The sequence below is a fragment of the Anomaloglossus baeobatrachus genome, chromosome 12, assembly GCF_048569485.1.
Source record: "Anomaloglossus baeobatrachus isolate aAnoBae1 chromosome 12, aAnoBae1.hap1, whole genome shotgun sequence".
Taxonomy (NCBI): Eukaryota; Metazoa; Chordata; class Amphibia; order Anura; family Aromobatidae; genus Anomaloglossus; species Anomaloglossus baeobatrachus.
In genome coordinates, this window is record NC_134364.1 from 106,094,547 (window position 1) to 106,120,386 (window position 25,840).

The 25,840-nt window shown below is 44.8% G+C and overlaps 1 protein-coding gene across 1 annotated transcript in view; it reads right to left on the minus strand.

Moving 5' to 3' along the window:
• Positions 1–23,374, minus strand: part of LOC142257621 (vomeronasal type-2 receptor 26-like) — a 39,221-nt gene extending 15,847 nt beyond the window's left edge. The window contains exons 1-3 of the mRNA XM_075329759.1: positions 23,338–23,374; positions 23,023–23,185; positions 5,049–5,253 (exon numbers count right to left, since the gene is read on the minus strand). Coding sequence (XP_075185874.1) covers positions 5,049–5,253; positions 23,023–23,185; positions 23,338–23,374 — 405 coding nt within the window. The remainder of the gene's footprint in view (positions 1–5,048; positions 5,254–23,022; positions 23,186–23,337) is intronic.
• Positions 23,375–25,840: the final 2,466 nt, after the last annotated feature.

A 25,840-nucleotide genomic window follows, 5' to 3' on the forward strand; every position in this document is an offset into this window, starting at 1 on the left:
TAGCAAGGACAGAAGTGCAGAGGGGGAGGAATTCGCATCACCACAACAGGCAGGAAGAGGCAGTGGGTGGATATGAAGAGAAAGCGGGCAATTGTTCCCCAGAGCACCCATATCTGGCAAGTTTCAAGGCCAAGAGTTAAGTGTTGCCCAGTCTGGCGCTTTTTTAAAGAAAGTGCGGGAGAGAAATGAACGATCATTTGCAACTTGTGCAGTAACAAGTCAGCAGGAGCGTGACCACTACCAGCCTGGCTACTACCAGCTTACTCAGGCCCATGTCACCATAGCACTCGACTAGGAGGGCCGAACGCCTGGATGCACAATCATTGCCTGTGGATAACACCACTGCCTCTTCCCCTAAGCTACATGCTTGTGTGGCACCCCTGAGGCTTCAGTCGCTACAGGGTACTGCACCTGACTTAAGGTGCAGTGCTTAACCTGGATCCAGAGGAGGTCGGTGCCGGTTACACTTGCACAACTCATACACACAATCAGGTTGCCCTCCTTTACCATGGACCGGGCTAGGTTTGGGTCAAAATGGGTCTCCAGCGTGGTTGGATCTTTAGGATACCACCACCTCTGGGATCCCCAATCCACTAGTGGTGGGACCTGGGATGGGAGGAGCAACCACCTGGGGAAGCGAGGAGCCAACACAACAGTTAGAAAGTTCTCCAGCAGGAGAAGAAGAGAGCAGTTGTGTTTGACCAGTGGCTCTGGTGGGACATAGGAGTGAATATGGTTGCCGAGGGGAGAGCTTGCTTGCTCCCTTGGGACTGGCGCAGACAGTGTGCAGAATCCTAGGGAAGAATATACTCCACGTTGTTCACCAAAATCTGCAGGCTTGGAGGATTGCATGTCCCTCTGGCCCCCACAGTTCCTGGAGCACAGTGCCAGATAGGATCCAAGGCCGTGTTCCAAGGCCGGCCCTACATCGGACCCGTGACACCTGCATACGGGCAGGGAGTAAGCAGAGTTGTCAAGAACCAGGGGTCCCCCAGGAGCTTCCAGCCACGGGGATCCACACCAAGCGCAGGAGGAAAGTCCCTCCATCCCATTCACCGGCTCTGACCTTTAAAGGATCTGGATTCGACAAGGCCCATCACAGCCGGTGACCGGTACTTCCCAGGCGAGCGGCATAAACTGTGAGTAAAACACCTGGAACCCGCAGACACTGTGTCCGCCTTTCATTCCTTGGCGCCTGCCATTACTACTCCCCTCATCATCCTCCCCGGGGCCCACTCCACCTGTGGGAAGCAGAAACACCTCAGCGGCTACTACCATCTGCCCCGGAGGACAGCAACAGCAGCGGCGGCTATTCCCTGGTCGCAACCTCCACCATCACCCTTCCCCCCTCCTTTATTTTATACCTTGGGGCCATGAAACCGGGCAAAAAAGGCCACCCCGTTACATCCCCAGATCCGACATCATCGAGCCCGGCGATGAGTATTTAACCCCTTGCCCTGTGGCTGCTACACTTGCCAATCCCTTGTCCATTACAAGAGCCTCCGACCCTGTACCTGTCATTGCACATTCCCAAACATCATCTACAACCATGGCCAATTAATTGTTTCAGTGTAGCATTCAGGTTTCCCTACCCCATGCTTTAGAATACAAAAAGAGATACCCAGCCACCACTCCAGGTCCAAACACTAAATGGGCACATTTCCAGACTGCTTGGCCTGGAAATGTTGCCGTTTAGGCTTGTAGACACTGAGGCTTTCTGCAACCTTATGGCGGTGCTCGTCCCTTGGTACTCTGTCCACAGTCACCACTATTTTTTAGATGAGGATGTTCCTCAGGCACCTTACATAGCTAGTGCTTCCCAACCAAAGGCTGGGGACACTTTCAGAGTATGCGCATTCCCCCCATCTCAAAGGGACAGTGCCGCTTTAAGAAATGGGGAGTGTGCAACCTAAGCGCGTGAACAGGAGAGATGCTCGGCGTGCACAGACCCTTGGAGCTGGGAACCACAGTGGGAACCAGAGCATGAGCCGGGGGAACACGTGGATGGCCGCAACAGTAAGACAGCATTCCTGCCAGGAAGGATACACGAGGCAGTGCTGGGACGTCGGTGTTAAAATAGAAACAGGGTCATCAGGCAGCCCTCACTCTAAATTTTTAGAGGCTCATCAGGCAGCCCTCACTTTTAAGTTTAATACAGTAGAGTCATTGGTCGGCAGTCACTCTTCATTTTTAGATGGTGAACAGGCCGCCTTCACTTTTAATTTTTGGAGGCTTATCAGGCTGTTCTCACTATTAATATTTCTAGGGTTATCAGGCAGCCCTTGGTTCTAATTTTCAGAGGCACATTAGGCCGCCCTTAATCTTAATTGTAGAGGCTCATAAGGCTGCCCCCACTGTTAATTTTCAGAGAATCATCAGGTGGCTCTTGTTCTTAATGTTTAGTGTCTTATCAGGCCGCCCTCACTCTTAATTTTTAGAGGATCATCAAGCCGACCTTGCTCTTAATTTTTAGAGGACCGTCATGTGACCCTTGCTCTTAATTTTTCCAGGCTGTTTTGATGCCCTACTTCATATTTTTTCAGGATATGTATGAGGCTTACCGCTACAGTTTTCTTACATATATAGATGTATACCCCCAGGGGAAAATGTTTTTAAGCCCTTGCACTTTACCATGGCATGAGTGGCTTTACCACCCCTTAAAATTTGGAAAAAAATGTATTCTGAGGCACTCCTCCACATGCCTCAAAGAGCATAATGCAGTTCCTCCTTCTATTTTTTTGCAGCCTTACTTTTATGAGTCCCACTACCTAACAATTTTAATAAAATATGTATGATGCTCTCCATTATGTCAAACATGGTGCATTGGAGTCCCTCTTTCTTCTAATTTTTGGCAGTTCTTGCATTGTTTGTGAGTTTCAGAGTCCCTTCATCATAAATTAAACAGGATGTCTCTGACCATGCCCCACAGCACAAGCTCAGATAAGGTAGTAAAATGGTAAAATTACAAATTACAAAATTACTGGTGGGTGTAGTATTAGTTCCACCTCTACTATGTCATTTACTGTAGTCATAGGCGACAGGTAAATATGCTGAGAGATGGTTCGACTATTAAAAGATGGAAGAGTCATTTTGTTTTCCCTTTTTAATTTTACCTTATATACATGTCATTATACAGGAAAGAATGTTTCCTAACATTATTTCCAGAAAAATTCATTTTATCTTTGGTTTTGTATGTTTCATTGTCAGTCCGTAAAAGTGGAGTCAGGCAATAATCCCTGCCTATATGTCTCTAATGCAAAACTATCCCTCCTCCACCAGCTATCCTTACACTGAATGTACATAACAGCGGTTTTACTAGAATAAAGGACAGTATGTAGCCCTGAAAAGGACTTTAGTTTTTAGTTTGCAGCCTCAGTGCAAGTATAGAAAGACTGTAGGGCAATAAACCCTGCCTATATGCCTACTCTAAAACAAAACTATCCCTCCTTCACCAGCTATCCCTACACTCAATGCAGGTAACAGTGAGTTTAATAGAATAAAGGACATTAATTAGTTCTGAAAAGGAGTTTTGGTTTTTGGTTGCAGCAGCAGTATACGGAAAGAACGACTGTAGGCCAATAAATCCTACCTATATGCCTGTAAAACTAAACAATTCCTCCTTGATCAACTCTCCCTGTACTGCTTCTAAACGTTAGTGTGCCAACAACTGCATCACTAGGTTTTATATAGGATACAATGACTTGAAATGGCAGTCCAGTCACAGTAATGCCAGTAGTCAACATGGCTATGGCATTACCATGTATGGCAGATAATCCTCAAATGTGGATTGGCTATCTAAAAGCCCCAAAATATGCTGGGTGGGGACTCGAGCATAGTGCTCCAGCATTCGTTATACTCAATCAAGTAATGAGCGTGCCCGAGCACACCGATCATTGATTGAATATCGAGCAGTGGCGAGCATACACGCACACCAGTAGTTGTTGCTGTTAGTAAGTTACCAGCATATACTGCTCTGGAAGTGAAAGATTGGACAAATGTTTGGTCCACATTAGACCTTAATCATGGCCCGATAGAAAGAAGAAGGAGCAAGAGCAGAGCCATTGAGCAATTCCACTCTTCTGTTCTTGCTTCTTTCTATCCAGCTGGGATCAAGGTCCGAAGTGGAGAATAAACATTGGCCTATTTTTTCATTTTGTATACGCTGATGACTCATTAAAAGCACAAAAATTAATTTTACCTCTAATGTGGAGTGCCGTGATTTCCCTTGGAACATTGTGTAGGTTAATCCCTACCACAGTAGCACCCATTGCCACCAAAAGTGGCAACCTAATTATTCTACTGGAATAATATTTTTTATTGTGTGGGCTATATTAAACCATTATCAATTACTTGCAACTTCAAGTTCCTGGGTTTGGTAATTTTTTGTTTTTTACTACCCTTCTTCCAAGAGTCAGAACATAACATAGTGGATTCTTCTAAGGCCTGAAACACACTTCCGTTAAAAACACGCACATGCCGCGAGACACGTATTTACCCTGCGTGTTGCGTGTGGTAAGTACGTGTCTCGGGTACGTGCGGTCCACGTGTGTTCTACGTGTGCTATCCGCGATAGCACACTTAGAACCGGTAATTTGCATACTCACGTGGTCCGCACTGCTGTCCGTAGTGCTGATCTTTTGTCTCCAGCCCTGCCGTCTCCCCGCTGCTGCCGGCCACAGTGAAGTGAATATTAAACGAGCATAATGAGCAGCGGTCAGCAGCAACTGGCAGCAGCGGCAGAGACAGGAGGGCTGGAGAAGGTGAGTAAATGTTTTGGGTTTTTTTCACTGACACGTGTGTTTTCTCCGACGCGTGTCACACGGGACCGCATCCACACTACATCCGTGTGGTACGGGTGCGGGCCATGTGACACCCATGCTGCAGGAGAAAATGTGGACATCTCAGCGTGTAGAAAAACGCACACATGTGCAAACGTACATGGACACACGTTCCGTGTGGTTTTACGTGTATGTGCCTGCTACAAAAGGGTAGCATTGCTGAACGTGTCTCCGTGCCGCCAGTACGTGCAAAAAATGGCAAACACGTACCGGCGGCACGGATGTGTATCGGAGGCCTAAGAGGAAGCCAGCTAGACTGCTCATTTCTTTTAGCCAATCCATGGCTTTTGAAGCCTTAAATGGTTGAAAGAGGTTACAAAAGATGCAACATATGCCCAAATCATCGTTTTGATATTGATGAGAATATGTTACATTCTTTTTGCTCTTTCTCAGGCAAGTTATAGGTGGAAACCACCTGAAAAAAAACGTAAGCATGTATACAAATTGTGGCAAAACAAAACATAATGGTTAATTTTTTTAATGGCTTTAGTGTTTTCACCTTTTTAATATGTCTTCCTTTTTTTTTTTTTTTTAAAGTCTTTTGTTATTTTTCTTTGACAACGTTGTTCATCCAGATATTTTAGACTGATTCATGAAATCTGATTTTTCAAAAATATGAAAAATATAAAGCTTTGGGCAACAGTTTACAATTTGTCTAATTTTTGTGAAATATTGTGACTTTTTGGTGCTAAAAATTTGAAAACAAAAAAGTTAAAAACAAAAAAAAATAATAATTTTTGATTTTGTGCCATATTCATGAACCACGAAGAATTTGGCATAAAACAGTCAACAAATATCACATGATAAAAAAGAAAATAAGTCGATAAATTAAAATTAATGAATCGAGATTTTAGTGGTAAAGAAACTTTGAACTTTGTAAAAAACATAAATTTGAATTGTGTTGCCATTTTCTTTGTCCCATCCATTTTTTGGGGCGGTGCCTCACTTTGTATTGGTACTATTTTTGTATATATATGGTGTTTTATTATTGCATTATTGGAGGAAGGTGTGTTAACCAAAAACTGACATTTATGGAGTATCATTTTATTTCTCTTTACGCTGTTTACTGAATTAGTTAAGACTCTACCTACCAGGGGGTATCCATACAACTGAGTTATTTGAGCTATTGTATATGTGGATGAAGATAAAAAATGGCCGATAAATGCTGCTATTGTTGATGTCTTCTCCCACGCGTAGTTTGGAATAAGGCCTTTTTTCCCGGACAGGATATTTAAGATGCTCTTTATTGCAAGTACCTCGCAGTCACAGGAGTCATACAGTTGGAAGCCCAAAGATATATTTGGCAATATATCATTCCTGCCATTTATTTCTTCAATTGTGAAAATAAAAGTCAGAAAATGCTGAAGATATTGGAATGTCGGACTAGAAATAGGAGGAAGGAGAAAGTGGCACATACAGCTTAAAGTGAATTATTAGATTGATTCCCATGTTATCTCTCTGCTATCCAACGTTTCAGAGTTCAGCAACCTCATTCCTTTCTTTCCCAAATCTCTCTCATCCTCTTTATCTGATTTATTCATTCTATTTGCTACAATTCCACATTGTACTTTAAAATATCATCAAGCCCTTTCCATCACCTACTGTCTCAACCACATACATTTTTTTGACAATTACTATTACTTCTCTTCTATAGTTTTGTACCCCTTCAATCCATTTTCAATTTAGCTGACTTTTTTCATGTTCTACTTATTAGGTTCTTTAACAAGTGGATGGTGTTCACAGGAACCTCAGGGGCGTGTCTATAGGCTGCTTATTATTATTATTATTACTACCCTGTAAGCCAGAGGTGAGAACCTCCGGCTCGCGGGCCGCATGCAGCTCGCCATGACCTTTTATGTGCCCCCGGGCAGATTCCCAGGGGGAGGAAGTGCTCGTGCTGTCACTGCAGTTTTTTAGGCCGCCGGCCCTTTAAATCCACACATTGCTGCTTGTGCGCACCAATGTGTTCTCCCGTCGGCCAGTGCCAACGTGATCAGGACTCACTTTGTGGGAGGGTCCGACAGCTACCTCACAGCTTCCAGCGTTGTGTGCCTGCCCCCTGCCCTCCGGGACTCTGTGCCCGCCTCCTCCTTCTGATGCTGTGTGCCCGCCCCCTGCCCTCCGGAGCTCTGTGCCCGCCTTCTCCTTTTGATGCTGTGTGCCCGCCCCCTGCCCTCTGGAGCTCTGTGCCCGCCTTCTCCTTCTGATGCTGTGTGCCTGCCCTCTGCCCTCCGGAGCTGTGAGTGCGATGCTGCTGTGAGTCCAGCGCCGGCCCTCTGCTGCTATGTGCCCTGTCCAGTGCTTTGTGCCTCCCCACCACAGTTCTGTAAACCCTCTCCCCCAGAATGGCATGAAACCCTCAGCACAGTGTGCCCCCCAATGTCCTGTGTGCACCCCCATCATGTGTGCAGCCCATCACCCAGTCCTATGTGCACCTCCCATCCTGTGTGCAGCCCCCTAGTCCTATGTGCAGCCCATCACCCAGTCCTGTGTGCAGCCCCACCCAGTGCATTGTGCAGCCCATCCCCCAATCCTGTGTGCAGCCCATCCCCCAATCCTGTGTGCAGCTTATCCCCCAGTCCTGTGTGCAGCCCATCCCCCAGTCCTGTGTGCAGCCCATCCCCCGTCCTGTGTGCAGCCCATCCCCCAGTCCTGTGTACAGCCCATCCCCCAGTCCTGTGTGCAGCCCATCCCCCAGTCCTGTGTGCAGCCCCCCCATTCCTGTGTGCAGCCCCCCGTGATGTGTGTGTCTACCCCCAGTGATGTCTGCGCTCCCTCCAGTGATGTCTGTGCCCCAGCCCCTCGTGTGGTGTCTGTGCCCCCAGCCTCTCTTGTGGTATGCAAGCCCCCAGTCCCTCTTGTGGTGTGCATGCCCCCAGCCCCCCTTGTGGTGTGCATGCCCCCAGCCCCTCTTGTGGTGTGCATGCCCCCAGCCCCTCTTGTGATGTGCATGTCCCCAGCCCCTCAGTATCACTGAACATCACAGCCGTACTAAAGAGAAGCCACTCCGGCCATCATAGGAGGGGTGAGTTAATTAATTGTTTCACCAAATATAGCATAGTCATTTTAACATTGATAATTTTGTGCGGCCCCCGAAGGTTGGTAGAAATTTCCAAATGGCCCCCGGCAGTAAAAAGTAGAGTTGAGCACGGTTCGCGGTTCGAGGTTCTCCAGTTCGCGGCTCGAGTGATTTTGGGGGCTGTTCTAGATAGAACTAGAACTCGAGCTTTTTGCTAAAGCTCGATAGTTCTAGATACGTTCGAGAACGGTTCTAGCAGCAAAAAGACCAGCTAATTACTAGCTGGCTTTCCGCTGTAATAGTGTAAGTCACTCTGTGACTCACACTATTATGAAATTTCAGTGTATAGTGTGCGGGAACAGCTCATTCAGATCACTGCTGTATGGATAATGGCGATCGCCATTTTTTTTTTTTTTACCTTGTCTTCCTTCCCTAAGCGCGCACGTGTAGTGGGGCGGGCCAGCATGTCAGCCAATCCCAGACACACACACAGCTAAGTGGACTTTTAGCCAGAGAAGTAACGGCATGTGTGATAGGATGTCCATGTCACATGTCCCTGCATTATAAAAACGAGTATCTGCCCGTCCGGACGCCATTATCTCTTCTGCGTCCTTGGTGTCAGTCACCGCTGGCGCAGCTTCTATCTCCGATACTGCTGTGAACGCTCTATACACAGCGCTGTACAGAATAGGGATAGCACTTTCTATCAGTCCTTTTAAGGGCTAATACCAGCAGGGTCAGAGCCATAAATGACAGGTCCGTGAAAACAGAGTTTAACAGCTGCACAAGATGACAGCGTCTGTGTAGCTAAGGTCAGGGATTTCCTCGCTGCATTTCCCCATTAGGAGGGATAGAAAGGCAGGCTTCCTTTCCTCTACCTAGAGACCCAGAACCCTGCCACTGTACCCTCCTGCCCTTTGCACACTCAAACTCATTGTTACTAAGCCATTATACTAGCAAACACTGAGTGAACTTAGTGGCATCATAAAAGTGGCTGTTGGACTTCTGTATTGTCCCACTAGTGCAATGATATTTGCAGCACATCTGCCTGCATTGCACACTCAAACTCATTGTTACTAAGCCATTATACTAGCAGACACTGCTGCCAGTTTAAGGGCCGTAGTTGCATTGTCAGGGATAATTATTCTTTATTATTCTGCTGTTAATAAAGCTAGACCACCGCTGCAATCTACACCACCTCTCAATTTTTACTACCACATTTTAAGTGCACAATCTTGTCGCAATCAACATGAGTGGCAAAATGACAGATGCTGGTGGAAAGGGGAAGAGGCGTGTTGGAAAAGGAAAAAAAGGGTTTGTCTGTGGGGAAGGTGGCAAAGCTCCATTAACATCTGGTGAAGATAGACCATCTTCCAGTAAAAGTAAGATGTCTGCTACTTACCGTGGACAATCCGATGTGCTCCCTTTTTTACGGACACGAACAACTGGAACAAAGGTAGATGATGGCCAAAAAAGGAGAATGCTTGAATGGATCTCAAGTGGTCCAACAAGTGCCCTCTCCGCCACCTCAACTACCGCATCCAAAAAACACCAGTCCTCTGAGTTGTCATCCCAATCAAACTTGCTTTCTCCCAGCTCTGAAGTCTCCATCCGAGCTGCACAGTATGGTGGAACTGAGATGGCTGAGTCTACAGAGCTGTTCAGTCACACTATAGCCAGGGAATCAGAGGTCTGCTCCCAAGCTACAGTGAGTATGTGACGCCCTGGACAAGCCAGGGGTCACAGGTAATGACATCACCACACCCTACACCCCGGTTAGGCACAGCTAAGCTAGAACAGAAATCCTTGTTGCCCTCCCCAGGGGCTGATGTCCACACCAGGGGGTGGAGCCAGGCGGTTGGTCTCCACCCACCAAGGAGTTCGCATCCTGGAGGAGGAAAAACACAGGCAGTTAGAGAGAGTTTAGCTCAGGCAGAGCTTGAGTGCAGAGGAGTTAGTTGAAGTTGAGTTTGAGAGGTGGAAGTGAAAAGAGGAAAGTGACAGCTTAAGAGCCTGAAGTTGGTCCGGGTGTGTGCCCCGGACGGAGACAGCAAGGTTAGCAGACGGCGGTGACTGTCTGCAGGAGTGGCCTATCGGAGGTGCCGTGAGGACCGTGGACGGGTGGTGACCCGGCGGTACCGGACCGGTACACAAGGAGAAGCCAGCATCATTGGCAGGGGCCTTTCGGATCCCGGCAAGGCTAGGAGTCGCCGTAAGTTTGCCAAATCCGTCAGTGAAAGGGACCTCCGGGTTTCCGAACAACTAAGTCCCGATTGAAGGCAACAGTCCAACCGTATGAGAGAGACACCGCCACCGCCAAGGCACCAGTTTCTCAGGGCCAGCGCCTGCGGGCAAAGAGGGGCTCCTCCGGCCCATATCCAAGTCGGGGAGCGGGTTACCGGTGGGAACCCATCGCTACGAACATTACACAAGGTGCAGGGAAAGAGACGGTCACCGTTAACTACCGGGGAAAAGCAACAGCAGCCATCCGTGGGAACCGTCTTTCCAACCATGTGTTTTACCGAGAACTGTGTCACCGTCTCAGGCTGAGTGAGTACCACCGTGCCGTGAGGCACAGCGCTGCCCCCCGTGACCCTGCACCTCACCAGGCCCCGCACCTGGCCTGCCATCCCTCATCCTCCACCCCATCACTGGGCCCCGGGACAACCAACCCCTACCCACGGAGGGGAGAACTAACAACTCTGCTGCTCCCTGTCACCGCTCCCGGGATCCCCATACAGAGCAGCGGTGGTGTTACCAAAAATCACCACAACCGTGGGTGGCGTCACGGACAATAAATCCCCAAAACCAAACCCCTTTTCACTCACGGGCGAGGAGCGCCGCTCGAGTCCCCGGGATCCGACCCATCGCTCGAGCCACCGAGCAGCAGCGGCCGCAGCAGCAGCGGCAGCCGGACCCGAGCAGTGGGAGAGCGCAGCATCCCCTCCTCCGCCCGCGACAAGTACAGACCAGGAAATGGTCTGCAGTGATGCCCAGAACCTTTGTGACTCTGAATCAGGCCGTGAGGACCAAGTTTCTGAGCATAATGTTGACCCTTTTTCACAAACTGTAACACCTGTTGTTATAGATAATGAGGAACATACTGATGACGATGTGACGCAGATACCAGATTGGGATGACAACTTAAATATTCGGTCAGGGCACGAAGAGGCTCGGTCTGAGGGTGAGGGGAGTGCAAACACAACAATTGATGAGGAAGTTCTAGATCCCACCTACTGTCAACCCACAGTCAGGCCCTTGAGGAGGTCAACAGAGACGGTGGAGGAGGATGCAACTGACGACGAAGTTACCTTGCGCCTTCCTAGACTGAGTATCAGTACTGGTAGCACGTCTACAACTGCATCCTCAGCCACCACTGTGCCTCTGAGCACTAGTCGGGGTGGATCAGCAGGTCGCATGCCCTCTAAGCCTTGCCTAGCCTGGTCCTTTTTTGACATAGCAAAAGATCGCCCAAATTATGTGATCTGTAAAATTTGTCATGATTCTGTTAGTAGAGGTCAAAACCTCAGCAGTTTGACAACTTCTTCCATGAATCGTCACATGAATAAATATCATATGTCCCGGTGGGAAGCTCACCGTGCTGCAATGCGGCCTAGCGGAGCGAACCATCCACCACCTGCCCCTTCTAGTGCATCCGCGCGCTCTTCATCTTCTAGGACTGTGGAGATAGCTGTCACACCTGGTTTTCCACGCACAACTTCCACCCCTGTAACCGCAACTGGCAGTTTGCTTGGTAGGTCGTCAGTTGGTTTGGAAGGGGAAACAAGTACGTGTGTACAGCTCTCTCAGACATCGATAGCACCAACGTTGAATAAAGGTGACATCATGTCTACGCCTGCACCTTCCTCACAAAGCTGCATTTTTCCAGGGACACCCTACTCAACACCGTCTACACACAGCAGCCAGATCTCTGTCCCTCAAATGTGGACAAATAAAAGGCCATTTCCTGCGACCCATGACAAAGCTAAGAGGTTGACTTTATCCCTCTGTAAGCTCTTGGCTACCGAAATGCTGCCTTTCCGCCTGGTGGACACACAGGATTTTAGCTACATTATGTCTGTCGCTGTGCCCCAGTACCAAATGCCCAGTCGCCACTACTTCTCTAAGAAAGGTGTGCCCGCGCTACACCAGCATGTGGCACACAACATCACCGTTTCCTTGAGAAACTCTGTGTGTCAACGGGTGCATTTCACCACCGATACTTGGACCAGTAAGCATGGACAGGGACGTTACATGTCGCTGACTGGGCACTGGGTAACTATGGTGATAGATGGTGAAGGGTCTGCTGCACAAGTCTTGCCGTCCCCACGACTTGTGGGTCAATCCTCTGTCTGTCCAAGTTCCGCCACTGCTTCTGCCTCCTCCACCTCATCTGGGTCCTCCACCTCCGCCCCAAGTCTGCCTGGTCAGGCCACCAGCGTTCTAACTGAGCTTAAGGAAGCACGCACCCCTCATTACTATGCTGGCAGCAGAGCGCAACGGCATCAGGCGGTCTTTAGCTTGACATGTCTTGGGAATAGGAGTCACACAGGTGAGGAGTTGTGGTCAGCTCTGCGGTCCGAGTTTAATAAAGGGTTGTCTCCACTCAACCTGCAGCCTGGTAAGGCCGTGTGCGACAATGCTGCAAACCTGGGTGCGGCCCTTCGCCTGGGCAAGGTGATACACGTGCCTTGTATGGCTCATGTGTTGAACCTTGTTGTCCAGCAATTTTTAACACACTATCCCAGCCTAGATGGCCTTCTGACCAGGGCACGAAAACTGTCTGCTCACTTCCGCCGTTCAACCGCCGCAGCTGAGCGACTTGCATCGCTCTAGAAGTCTTTCGGCCTGCCGATTCATCGCCTGAAATGCGATGTGCCGACACGCTGGAATTCGACTCTCCACATGTTACAGCGACTGTGGCAGCACCGCCGAGCCCTGGTGCAAAACGTCATGACGTATAGCCTGGGCCAACGAGATGCAGAGGTGGGGCAGATCACCCTGATGGAGTGGTCTCAGATCAAGGACCTATGCACCCTTCTGCACAGTTTCGACATGGCGACGAATATGTTTAGCGCTGACAATGCCATTATCAGCATGAGAATTCCAGTCATTTACATGCTGGAGCACACGCTAAACACTATTCGGAGTCAGGGGGTGGGACAACAGGAAAGGGAGGAACTACAGGAGGATTCATATGTGCAAGACACAACAACATCACCAAGGTCCAGACGTTCATCATCACCAACGCGGCAGGCATGGGACCATGGGGGACAGGGATCAACAAGGGCGCATGGTAGCAGGCGAAATGTTGAGGAAGGTGCAGGAGAACATGAAGAAATGGAGGATGAACTGTCCATGGACATGGAAGACTCAGCGGATGAGGGAGACCTTGGTCAAATTTCAGTTGAAAGAGGTTGGGGGAGATGTCAGAGGAAGAAAGAACGGTTAGCACTTCTATGCCACAAACACAGCGTGGACTTGGTCCGCATGGCTGCACAAGACACATGAGTGCCTTCTTGCTGCACTACCTCCAACATGACCCTCATGTTGTCAAAATTAGAAGTGATGATGACTACTGGCTTGCCACACTATTAGATCCCCGGTACAAGTCCAAATTTTGTGACATAATTCCAGCCATAGAAAGGGACGCACGTATGCAGGAGTATCAGCAGAAGCTGTTACTCGATCTTAGCTCGGCTTTTCCACCAAACAACCGTGCAGGTGCAGGGAGTGAATCTCCTAGTTGTAACTTGACAAACATGGGACGGTCTCGTCATCTTCAACAGTCTACCCGTACCAGTAGCACCGTATCTGGTGCTGGTAACAGCAATTTTACTCAATCTTTTCATTATTTTTTTAGACCGTCCTTTGCAAGGCCACCAGAGACAACAAGTCTGACACATAGTCAACGGCTGGAGAGGATGATACAGGAGTATCTCCAAATGAACATCGATGACATGACTTTGCAAATGGAGCCTTGCTCATTTTGGGCTTCAAATCTTGAAAAATGGCCAGAGCTCTCAACTTACGCCTTGGAGATTTTGTCGTGTCCAGCTGCCAGCGTTGTCTCTGAACGTGTCTTCCGTGCTGCTGGGTGTGTGCTGACAGATAAGCGCACGCGTCTGTCCAGTGACAATGTGGACAGACTAACGTACATCAAAATGAAAAAGTCATGGATCCACAAGGAATTTACTACCCCTGTGTCATCCTGGGGAGAGTAAATGCTTGTGGAGTTGGAATGTGCTTGATGCAAATCAAAACATCCTGTTTGCAACTAGGGCACAAGTGCTGCCACTGAAGGGGTTAGTGTCTGTGTGGCCCAATTTTTGGAAAAAAGGGAGACTCCGCTTGGAGTAACCCTTGCTTGCTGTGTTTTTTAAAAGGAGCCAAGATGAACAAGTCATGGTTCAGCAAAGTCTTTGCTACCTACCCCGGTGTCATCCTGGGGACGGTTAAGAATGGCGTATTTTTGAATGTGCTTGATGCAAAACTAGCTGTGAAGTGTACAACTAGGGCACAAGTGCTGCCACTGAAGGGGTGGGTGTCTGTGGGGCCCAATTTTTGGAAAAAAAGGGAGACTCCACTTGGAGTAACCCTTGCTTACAGTGTTTTTAAAAATGATCCAAGATGAACAGAGCTGGGATCAGGAAAGACTTTGCTACCTACCCCGGTGTCATGCTGGGGACGGTTAATTATGGCGTATTTTTGAATGTGCTTGATGCAAATCAAAACATCCTGTTTGCAACTAGGACACAACTGCTGCCACTGATGGGGTGTCTGTGTGGGCCAATTTTTGGAAAAAAGGGAGACTCCGCTTGGAGTAACCCTTGCTTACAGTGTTTTTAAAAATGATCCAAGATGAACAGAGCTGGGATCAGGAAAGACTTTGCTCCCTACCCCGGTGTCATCCTGGGGACGGTTAATTATGGCGTATTTTTGAATGTGCTTGATGCAAATCAAAACATCCTGTTTGCAACTAGGGCACAAGTGCTGCCACTGATGGGGTGTCTGTGGGGCCCAATTTTTTGAAAAAAAGTGAGACTCCGCTTGGAGTAACCCTTGCTTGCTGTGTTTTTTAAAAGGAGCCAAGATGAACAAGTCATGGTTCAGCAAAGACTTAGCTACCTACCCCGGGGTCATCCTGGGGACGGTTAAGGATGGCGTATTTTTGAATCTGCTTGATGCAAATCTAGCTGTGAAGTGTACAACTGGGGCACAACTGCAGTCACTGAAGGGGTGTGTGTGTGTGTGGCCAATTTTTGGAAAAAAGGGAGACTCTGCTTGGAGTCACCTTGCGGTGTTTTACATGATTTTAGAAGGGCGTGCCATGCCTATATCTGTGTCTCCTCCTCTTTTTCCTTGTCCTGCTCTTTTATTTTCGCATGAGTATATGTCCTTGTCCCTTTCCCATGTGTTTGTGTTGTGTTGTGAGTTGTTTGTCATCTTTTGGACACCTTTGAGGGTGTTTTCTAGGTGTTTTTATGTGTTTGTGAATGCCTGCCATTGTTCCCTATGCGGTTCGAGTTCGGTTCGTCGAACGTTCGACGAACTGAACTCGAACAAGACCTCCGTTCGACGAACCGAACTCGAGCCGAACCACGACCGGTTCGCTCATCTCTAGTAAAAAGGTTCCCCACCTCTGTTGTCAGCAATGCCCCCTGATTGAAGTCCATAAAAATTTGCCCTAAATAGTAAGATCAATAACCCTGGATATATACAGTAGTTTGGAGAAAATAGAACAGAATACCTAGGGGATCAGTGGGTATAAACCAAGAGCAAAATCTGGCTAAATTTCACTTGGTGACAGGGATAAAAGACATCCTAGACTAGAGGTTTCTGTTGCTTTGAACCTGTCTAGAAATAAAATTGTTCTGGCAGAATAAGGAAGACCAGTCTTTTTGGTGCTTAATGGTCACACTCGTGGAGATGCCTGTGCAGAAGCTGCTGCCATAAGAGATAAAAGCATAAGTTTTAATACTAGGAAAAAATAAAAAAAATTAATTAGTTATATATTAATGTTATAAACCGCTTTACGATGGCCGTACGGATTAAAAAGGCAGTAGTAAAGGGTACTTCTTTAATATTGCTGTTTTACAACGGCAGTAAGGAAAAAGCCTGAAGCGCTTCCCAGCATCGGAAAATCTCCAGGGTTTCAGCTACCGTGGGTAGCTGAGACCCTGGAGATCACGAATCAGGCTGTTCTTTCTGATCCCTGGTCCCGTGATCACCAGTATGCACAGTAAAAGGGTGATCAGGTTGCAGAAAATGGAGGCGCCAGTAAAAAATGATTTGTCTCCCACCTGGCATGATCAAACATGTGAAAAGGGAGATAAATCTCCTCCCCTGGTCCCCTGGTGTTGCCAAAGTGCCCCCACCCCCGGTCCCTTACCCTGTCCCTCTCCCCCTCTTCTAAGATGGTGGTCATACGAGCGGTGCGCCTGCTGCACGAGTCCTCCTCCTCTAATTTCTGCTTCATCTGACATGTCAGATGAGGCAAAAAAGTCACCCCTGCTGTCCCCCCGGTCTGTACGGTACCTGCTGCAGCGTGGATCCTGTGACCCCTCCTTCTCCTTGTCTTCAGAAGAAATGTCAGCCGCATGTGCAGAGCCCTGTCAGTTGGCTGCCTGTGAGCAGTGACACTGAGCTTACTGCAGCTCATGCTATCCTCAGTGTCAACCGAGGAGTGTGAGTGCAGTTTTCTCACTGAGGTCACTGCACCCACACTTCTCACATGGAGTGCCTGCATTGCTGAACATGTGGGCTACATTCCCTGTGCGTGCCCCCAATATTCTGGAATGAGGTTACTGCAGGTCATTCTGCCCTCAGTGTGACCCAGGCAGTGTGAGTGCATTATGCTCAGGTTACTGCATCCACACTTCTCACATGCAGTGCTGCACTTCCAGAAAATGGGGGATACCTGAGCATATCCCCATATTCTCTGGAAGGTCCAGAGTCATTGTGAGACCTCCAAAATGGATTACGGTGGACCAGATTTTTTTTCCTTTCAATAAATTGGTGAAAGAGGGAATATGTTGAGGAGTGTTTTTTCAAAAATTGTGCAGTACAAGTGCAGTGGAAGGATTTTTAGAAATCCCATGACCGCGGTGCTTCTCTGCAGCATAAACTGACCTGCGGAGTGGCTCCCCGAGCCGCAGCATGTCAATTGTTTGCTGCGGAGATGAGAGTGTTCTCTGCGGGGAGAATAGAGATAGAGTCCAGATCTCCGAAGAAGGACTGACACTGTGCTCTAGACGCAGTGTCACTGGATCATAGGCACATAACCTAAAAGTGAGAAATTTGCTGCTACACTACCTAATAATTTTTGCAAAGTACCTGTAGATTTAAAATGCTCATTATACCACTGAATAAATTCCTTGAGGGGTCTAGTTTCCAAAAGGGGGCCATTTGTGGGGGTTTCTGCTGTATTGGTACCCTAGGGGCCGTGCAAATGCAACATGGTTCCCGCAATTTATTTCCACTTTTCCAAAATTCAGATGGTGTTCCTTCCATTCCAAGCCCTCCCGTTTGTCCAAACAGAGGTTTTTAACCACATGTGGGTATCTCTGCAATTCTAAGGAATTGAATAACAAACTGTGGGGTCCACTTTTTGGTTTTGCAGCTTGAAAAAGTGAGAAATTTGGTGCTAAAGCAACATTTTTGTGAAAAAATAAAACTTTTCAATATGGTGACCTAAGGTTATCAATTTCTTTGAAGTACCTGTGGATTCAAAATGCTCACTATACCCCTAGATAAAATCTTTGAGGGGTCTAGTTTCCATAATGTGGTCACTTGTGGGGGGTTTCTGCTGTTTAGATACCTTAGGGGCCTGGCAAATGCAGCATTGTGTCCGCAATCTATTTCAGCCAAATTTGCTTTCCAAAATTCAAATTTTGCTCCTTTTTTCCGAGCCCTCCCATTTGTCGAAACAGAGGTTTCTGACCACATATGGAGTATCAGAAGAAACTGATTGACAGATTTTAGAGTCCATTTTGCTGTGTTATTTCTTCTAAAAGTGAATAAATTTGGGCTGCAGCAACATTTTTAGGTAAAATTATAATTTTTATTTTTTTTCCTTGCACATTGCTTTAGTTCCTGTGAAGCACCTGAAGGGTTAATAAACTTCTTTTATGTGATTTTGAGTACTTTGAGGGGTGCAGTTTTTAGAATGGTGTCACTTCTGGGTATTTTCTGTCACCTCGGCTTCTCAAAGTCACTTTGAATGTGATGTGGTCCCTAAAAAAATTAATTTTCCAAATTTTGTTGAAAGAATGAGAAATTGCTGATGAACTTTGAAGCCTTCTAACTCCTTAACTCACAAAAAATATTGTTTCAAAAATTGCGATGATGTAAAGTAGACATGTGGGAAATGTTATTTATTAACTATTTTGCATTATATAACTCTCTGGTTTAAGAGCATAAAATTAAGTTTGAAAATTGCTAAATTTTATAAATTTTCATTAAATTTCCAATTTTTTTCACAAAAAAAAAGCAAAAATATTGTGCTAAATTTATCACTATCATGAAGTATAATATGTCGCGAAAAAAACAGTCTCAGAATCACTGGGATCCGCTGAAGCGTTACAGAGTTATAACCTCATAAAAGGACACTGGTGAGAATTGCAAAAAATGGCCCGGTCATTGAGTACAAAACTGTCTTCGTCCTTAAGGGGTTAATTTATATTTTTTTAGATTTTGGAAAGGTTACATTTTTATAATAATAATAACAACAACTAAAATTCTAACAATAAAAATGCTAAAAAAATATATTTCTGAGTAGTAAAACTGGCGCTATAATTTTTTACTAATATTATTATAATATAAATATATTAATTTTATTATTAATATTATATATACAGTGCTGGCCAAAAGTATTGGCACCCCTGCAATTCTGTCAGATAATACTCAGTTTCTTCTTGAAAATTATTGCAATCACAAATTCTTTGGTATTATTATCTTCATTTAATTTGTCTTCAATGAAAAAAATAAAACAAATTGTCATAAAGCCAAATTGGATATAATTCCACACCAAACATAAAAAAGGGGGTGGACAAAAGTATTGCCACTGTTTGAAAAATCCTGTGATGCTTCTGTAATTTATGTAATAACAGCACCTGTAACTTACCTGTGGCATCTAACAGGTGTTGGCAATAATAAATCACACTTACAGCAGGTGACATGGATTAAAGTTGACTCAACCTCTGTCCTGTGTCCTTGTGTGCACCACATTGAGCATGGAGAAAAGAAAGAAGACCAAAGAACTGTCTGAGGACTTGAGAATCCAAATTGTGAGGAAGCATGAGCAATCTCAAGGCTACAAGTCCATCTCCAAAGACCTGAAAGTTCCTGTGTCTACAGTGCGCAGCGTCATCAAGAAGTGTAAAGCCCATGGCACTGTGGCTAACCTCCCTAGATGTGGAAGGAAAAGAAAAATTGACGAGAGATTTCAACGCAAGATTGTGCGGATGGTGGATAAAGAACCTCGACTAACATTCAAACAAGTGCAAGCTGCCCTGCAGTCCGAGGGTACAACAGTGTCACCCGTACTATCCGTCTGCGTCTGAATGAAAAGGATCTGTATGGTAGGATACCCAGGAAGACCCCACTTCTTACCCCGAGACATAAAAAATCCAGGCTGGAGTTTGCCAAAACTTACCTGAGAGAGCCTAAAACGTTTTGGAAGAATGTTCTCTGGTCAGATGAGACAAAAGTAGAGCTTTTTTGGAAAAGCCATAAACCTACAGTTTACAGGAAAAAAAAAGAGGCATTCAAAGAAAAGAACACGCTCCCTACAGTCAAACATGGCGGAGGTTCCCTGATGTTTTGGGGTTGCTTTGCTGCCTCTGGCACTGGACTGCTTGACCGTGTGCATGGCATTATGAAGTCTGAAGACTACCAACAAATTTTGCAGCATAATGTAGGGCCCAGTGTGAGAAAGCTGGGTCTTTCTCAGTGGTCATGGGTCTTCCAGAAGGACAATGACCCAAAACACACTTCAAAAAGAACTAGAAAATGGTTTGGTAGAAAGCACTGGAGACTAATAAAGTGGCCAGCAATGAGTCCAGACCTGAACCCCATAGAATACCTGTGGAGAGATCTCACAATGGCAGTTTGGAGAAGGCCCCCTTCAAATCTCAGGGACCTGGAGCAGTTTGCCAAAGAAGAATGGTCTAAAATTCCAGCAGAGCATTGTAAGAAACTCATTGATGGTTACCCGAAGCGGTTGTTCGTAGTTATTTTGGCTAAAAGTTGTGCAACCAAGTATTAGGCTAAGGGTGCCAATACTTTTGTCTGGCCCATTTTTGGAGTTTTGTGTGAAATGATCAATGATTTCATTTTTGTTTCATTCTTTTGTGTTTTTTCATTGCAAGCAAAATAAATGAAGATAATAACACCAAAGAATTTGTGATCGCAATCATTTTCAGGAAGAAACTGAGTATTCTCTGACAGAATTGTAGGGGTGCCAATACTTTTGGCCAGCACTGCATGTATATATATATATATATATATATATACACACGTACATATATAATTAGTTGTATACATTGGCGCTATATACACAAGATGATCAGAGACTTTAAAAAGACTATTTGTAATGTTCGTTAATTTTTTACTTTATATTTATCTTTAACGAAACGAAAATATACCTAATGGAAATGATTACATAGATTGTAACTATATGTTTTGTTTTGAATTTCAAGAAAATATGATTTTCTGGCAAATCTGACATTTTTCAGATTTGATTCAGTCTCCCCTCACCTGTCTTAATGTGTGGGGTTATTCAAATTGTCCCTCCAGTGAGGAAGGAGACAAACTCTAGCGCCACCTATTGGAAGCAGCAATCCTAAAAGTCAAAAGTGGCTTTTTAAACAAGCCTTTTCATAAGAATTAGGATTTATTGCCAGATCAGAATCTCAATTTGCAGACACGGTGTTTCGGGGTGATTGCCCCTCATCAGTGCAAAGTGTGGGTATCTGATCTGGTTTATGAGAAGCTATGTGGGGACCACGGGGAAGACTATTCTCCTTATGGAGACTTGACAAACCAGTCTGGCTGCCAGTGAGGGGACTTATAGCTGCAATGCCCCTCTGGGAATTATTCAAATTGTCCCTCCAGTGAGGAAGGAGACCAACTCTAGCGCCACCTATTGGAAGTAGCAATCCTAAAAGTCAAATAAAATGTGGCTTTTTAAACAAGCCTTTTCATAATACGCGTGCCGGCCCGTGTGGATGACATAGGACGCGTCATGCACTCAGGCTTCAGAAGAAGGAGGACAAAGATGGCCGAAAGAGGAGGCACCGCATCAGAGAACGGAGACACCCATCTGACCAGTCTGCACCGCACCGACCGTTAGGTAAGTATTATAAAGTCATTTTTACATTCTGCACATAGGCCTGGGCTCTTATATATAGCAAGTTAGAATGCTGTATATAAGAGCCCACTGGTGGTGGCCGCAGCTTATAGTCACCAAATCTGGTGACAAGTTCCTTTTAACCCCTTTATGACCAAACACAACTGTACGTCCTTGGTCGCCTCTTCCCCTGTAACCATGGGCTCCGGCGGCGAGCCCACGTAACCCTGCCCGTCTCTGACGATCTGATCAGCAGAGAGGTGCGGCTAACAGGCACAGGTGAATAGGAGATCCACCCCTGCTGTTATCCCCTTAGATCTGACAGCACGATTTAAATGGCCACAGTGGGGGCATTTTGGTGTTGCCATGGTAGCAAGGGGTCAGTAGTCTCATTTCCTATAGCGTTGGCACTTACATGAAAGAAGCATTTCTACTGATCAGAGCAGAAATGCTGCTCTGATCAGCAAAAATGCACAGCTGATTGCAGTGTGCAGTCATAAAGTGTCATAGGGAAACTAGTAAAAATAAATAAAAAATGTAAAAAAAAAAAGTTTTTAAAAATATTGAAAAAATAAAAAAAATTAAAGTTCAAATCACCCTACTTTCATCCCATTGAACATACAACAGTTAAAAAAAAATACACATATTTGGTATCACTGCATTCAGAAATGCCCAATGAATCAAAACCTAAAATCAATTAATCTGATCGGTAAAAGGCGTAGCGGCAAAAAAATTCCAAACACCAAAATTACGTTTTTGTTACAGCAAATTTATTTTTTTTTAAATGCAATAATAGGCCACCAAAACATCGCATCTACACAAAAACAAACACAGCAGCTCAGGAGGCAAAAAATAAGCCAACACTGAGCCCCAGATCCCAAGAAATTAGAATGCTATGGGTTTCGGAAAATGGTGACAAAAGTGCCATGTCTTTTTTGGACAAACGTCTGAATTTTTTTCACCCCTCAGATAAAAGTAAAAGTATCCATGTTTGGTATCTACAAACTCGTTCCAATGTGAGGCATCATATGGACAAATCAGTTTTAATAGAGTGAACACAGTGAATAAAAACCCCACAAAACAGTCATGCCATTACACTATTTTTGCAATTTCACCGCACTTAGAATTTTTTTCCTGTTTTCCAGTACATTATATGATAAAAATAATTGTTTCATTCAAAAGTACAACTCGTCCTGCAAAAAACAAGCCCCCATATTGCAAGATTGATAGAAAAATAAAAAATGTATGGTTCTCGGAAGAAGGGGAGGAAAAAACGAAAATGAAAAACGGAAAATCACCTGGGGGGAACGAGTTAATTAATCCATCACCTCTACTAAGTGGCATGTTCCTCTATGCACTATACCAAAAATGCTGCTTCAGTCAGGGACTGGAGCAGCATTTCTTGTGCACAAAACATCATAATTTTTGACAAGTGTGACAAGCTAGTGAAAAAACACCGGAAGAGGAAACATTTTTGTGCACCTTCAAAAATGTTGCAATTTTTCAAACATTTACATTTACAAAAACGTTGATGAATCGTTCCCATCATTAAATATACGGGGAAAAAGCTGCAGTCAATGTTAAAATATTTCATTATTTCTTTTATTTTTTTTTTTTACTTTTTTAAACAAGGTTTTTTTTCCATTCTATACTTCTGAATCATCAAGATTCACCATCAGCATTCACTAATAATTCAGTACAGTATTCAGCTCTGCGCTAGATGGTATTTACTGCTATTTCTAAGTTGAGAAATTGACAGTCTGAGCATTTTTCATAATGCATATATCAGTCACTGGTATTGGATTTGTACTTACAAAATGCAGGCACGAACCGATGGCGGGGCCATAAAACATTGGACTGGCTTGTTACACAGTAAGAGGACTTGAAGGACTCCACCGATGATAATGTCTCCGTCTCTGGAGTAACCCATTGGAGATTCGCTGTCAATGTTGCTTTTCATTCTGTAGGATTGGTCTTCTGCATAGGTGGACATTTGGAGTAAAATCAAAAGTATTATCAAAACCCAAATGGGCAACATAGCATTAACCATTCTTTATCCTGTAGCAAGTGACAATGGACACATGGTGAACAATTGTTAGAAGGATGGAGCTCTTGGGCTGCTTATATACCTTTATTGCTTTTCATTTCATCCTTTTCATATTCCATTATTCTTATAATAGAGCCACTTAGAGATATGATGAAATGAATAATAACAAGTTATAAAAAAATCAAGAAATTACTATGTCGTAGAAAAATAAGGAGAAATTAGCATTTGTGTTTACAGCATTACGAATGCTTCTTGTAAAATAGGCCAAGGTGCAAAAGAGCGATAAGTCAGTTAATTTGGAGATAATGCACTTGTAAGGCTAGATTCCCACATCCATGTGAGGCGTTCTAAGGGTATCCAATTTTTGTTCGGACCCATAGAGTACAATGTGTGTATTCACACATCTGTTAAAACTAGCGTTGAGCGAGTAGTTGACTATTTGTACTCGCTATGCTATTTGTGAGTACTCAAACCAACTCACAAAAAGATCAGATAGCAAAAATTAGTATAAGAAAAATCTTTATTTAACAATAAAAAATGTAGAAGAAAAGGAGGGGGTGTAGTAACAGGGAGGATACACAAGATGGCATACCACAGCAGCTGAGAGCAGAGAAGTGTGCAACGTTATGGAGAAGCCACAAAGCAACCTTATTAAGGAGTAAAGGGGAAACCAGCAAGTATTATTGAATTATATTCAGGCAGAGTCCCAAGGCAGAATAATACAAAGGGCATCAAATAGTGGCAATCAAGTATTAGCGATAAGCAAGGTTTCATCTTGCATTGCGCCCACTACATGTAACGAATATGCGAGTAGCGGACAGTACTCGCTAACAGCATAGCGAGTACGAATCGTTAGCACTAGTTAAAACCACTGATCCAAGAGTGAGATCCATGAGACTCATTTTCATGTCCTGTTTTCATCCAATTTGTAGATCAGACCTTGCTATTCCAGTATATGGGAAGCCGTGAGACACAAATGCCATTTGGAAGGCCTCCGTTTTGCATCCAAGTCTCATGGATCTGTAGTAGAGATGAACGGATCGATTTACCGGACTCTAGTGCAATGTCCAGGTCAAGATGGAAGGTTCTTGAATCTCTTACCTTCTGACATCCCTAGTGTCGAATTTGATTAGCCAGAATTGGTGCAACATCATTGTGTGACGTGTACCTCTGACCTGGACGTTGGACTAGAGCAGTGTTTCCCAAACTGCAGTCCTCATGGCCCCCAACAAGTCAAGTTTTCAGGATTTCCTTACTATTGAACAGGTGATGGAATCATTATCAAGACATCCCCTGTGCTATATTAAGGAAATCCTGAAAACATGACCTGTTGGGGGTCGTGAGGACTGGAGTTTGGGAAGCATTGGACTAGAACTTCGTGATAAACGTGAATAAAAACATGACTTTCCAAAAGTTTTTTTATTGGCCTAAAAGCATGCAAACCTCTTCGGGAAAAAATAGAGATGAGGTGAAAATAAAGCCAAAAAAACCTAGGGAGAGACGAAACCTGAGAAAAAAAAAACGGTCTTTTTTTCTTAGATAGTAACCCGAACATGGATGAGTGAATATGGCCAGAGAGTTTTATTGATTCATTCAAACTTTAGACTCAGAGCATGAACTATTCTTATAAGACTTGGCCATTAAAGTCTATAGGAAGACCAGCAAATCGATCGGCTAATCTATAGTCTTGATTGCATTTGTTTGCCATTTCCAGGGAAGCTATTCTTTGGGGGACAGCAATATTTGGAGAATATTAGAATCACAGCATAACAAACTATTCTGTCTATAATATCCAAGAAAAAATATGATATAACATAACATAATAAAACCTTAATATACAATACAAGACCCTAAAAGATCTAAACTTTCCCTCCTATGCAATTGTCATTCAGGAAAGGACTTTACACATTTATTATTTTCTTTTTTAAAAAAATGATCTAAGTCTTAAACCTTTTTTGAAACTTTTAATAGTTCTTTTTGTAACCAGGCCCTGAGGTAGACCATTGCACAGATTAATAGTTGTTATGGTGAAGAAGCCCTGTCTCCTCTGGAGATTAAGCCTGTATTTTTTTTAGATAAAGGAACCGGCCCCTTGTCATTTGAGGGGGTTTTACAAAGTGCACTACAATATAATATATTGCAAGCACGGTGAATTGCCAGCTGACAGTGTCCATTATATGGCATGGAGGGAACAGGTGGGAGCAAAAGTAAAGAGCAGTTTGAGAAAAAAGCAGAGGGAAACACAGAAAGATTGTGGTGAGCTTTCTAACAAGTCTCTTACTTCACCCGAGCTGGATTCACTACTGTACTGTTAAGTTCTTTTGTGTATTGTCCTCCATGCTGCTGTTTCTATCGGTAAACTAGCAAAGAAAAAAAGAGCCGAAATCTATCTTTTTGTGTGTTTACCATATAGGTGACATTTTAGCAGCTATTCTCCTCCGATCATCTATGACTGAGTTGCAACTTAAAGAGAAAGCCTGCCTAGAGGAAAATGGTGAAAATGCAGTATATGAAACACATAATGGCCAGAAATAGTTATTGTTCTCACACATGATAGCTTATTCTGAAAAATGACTTTAAAGTAT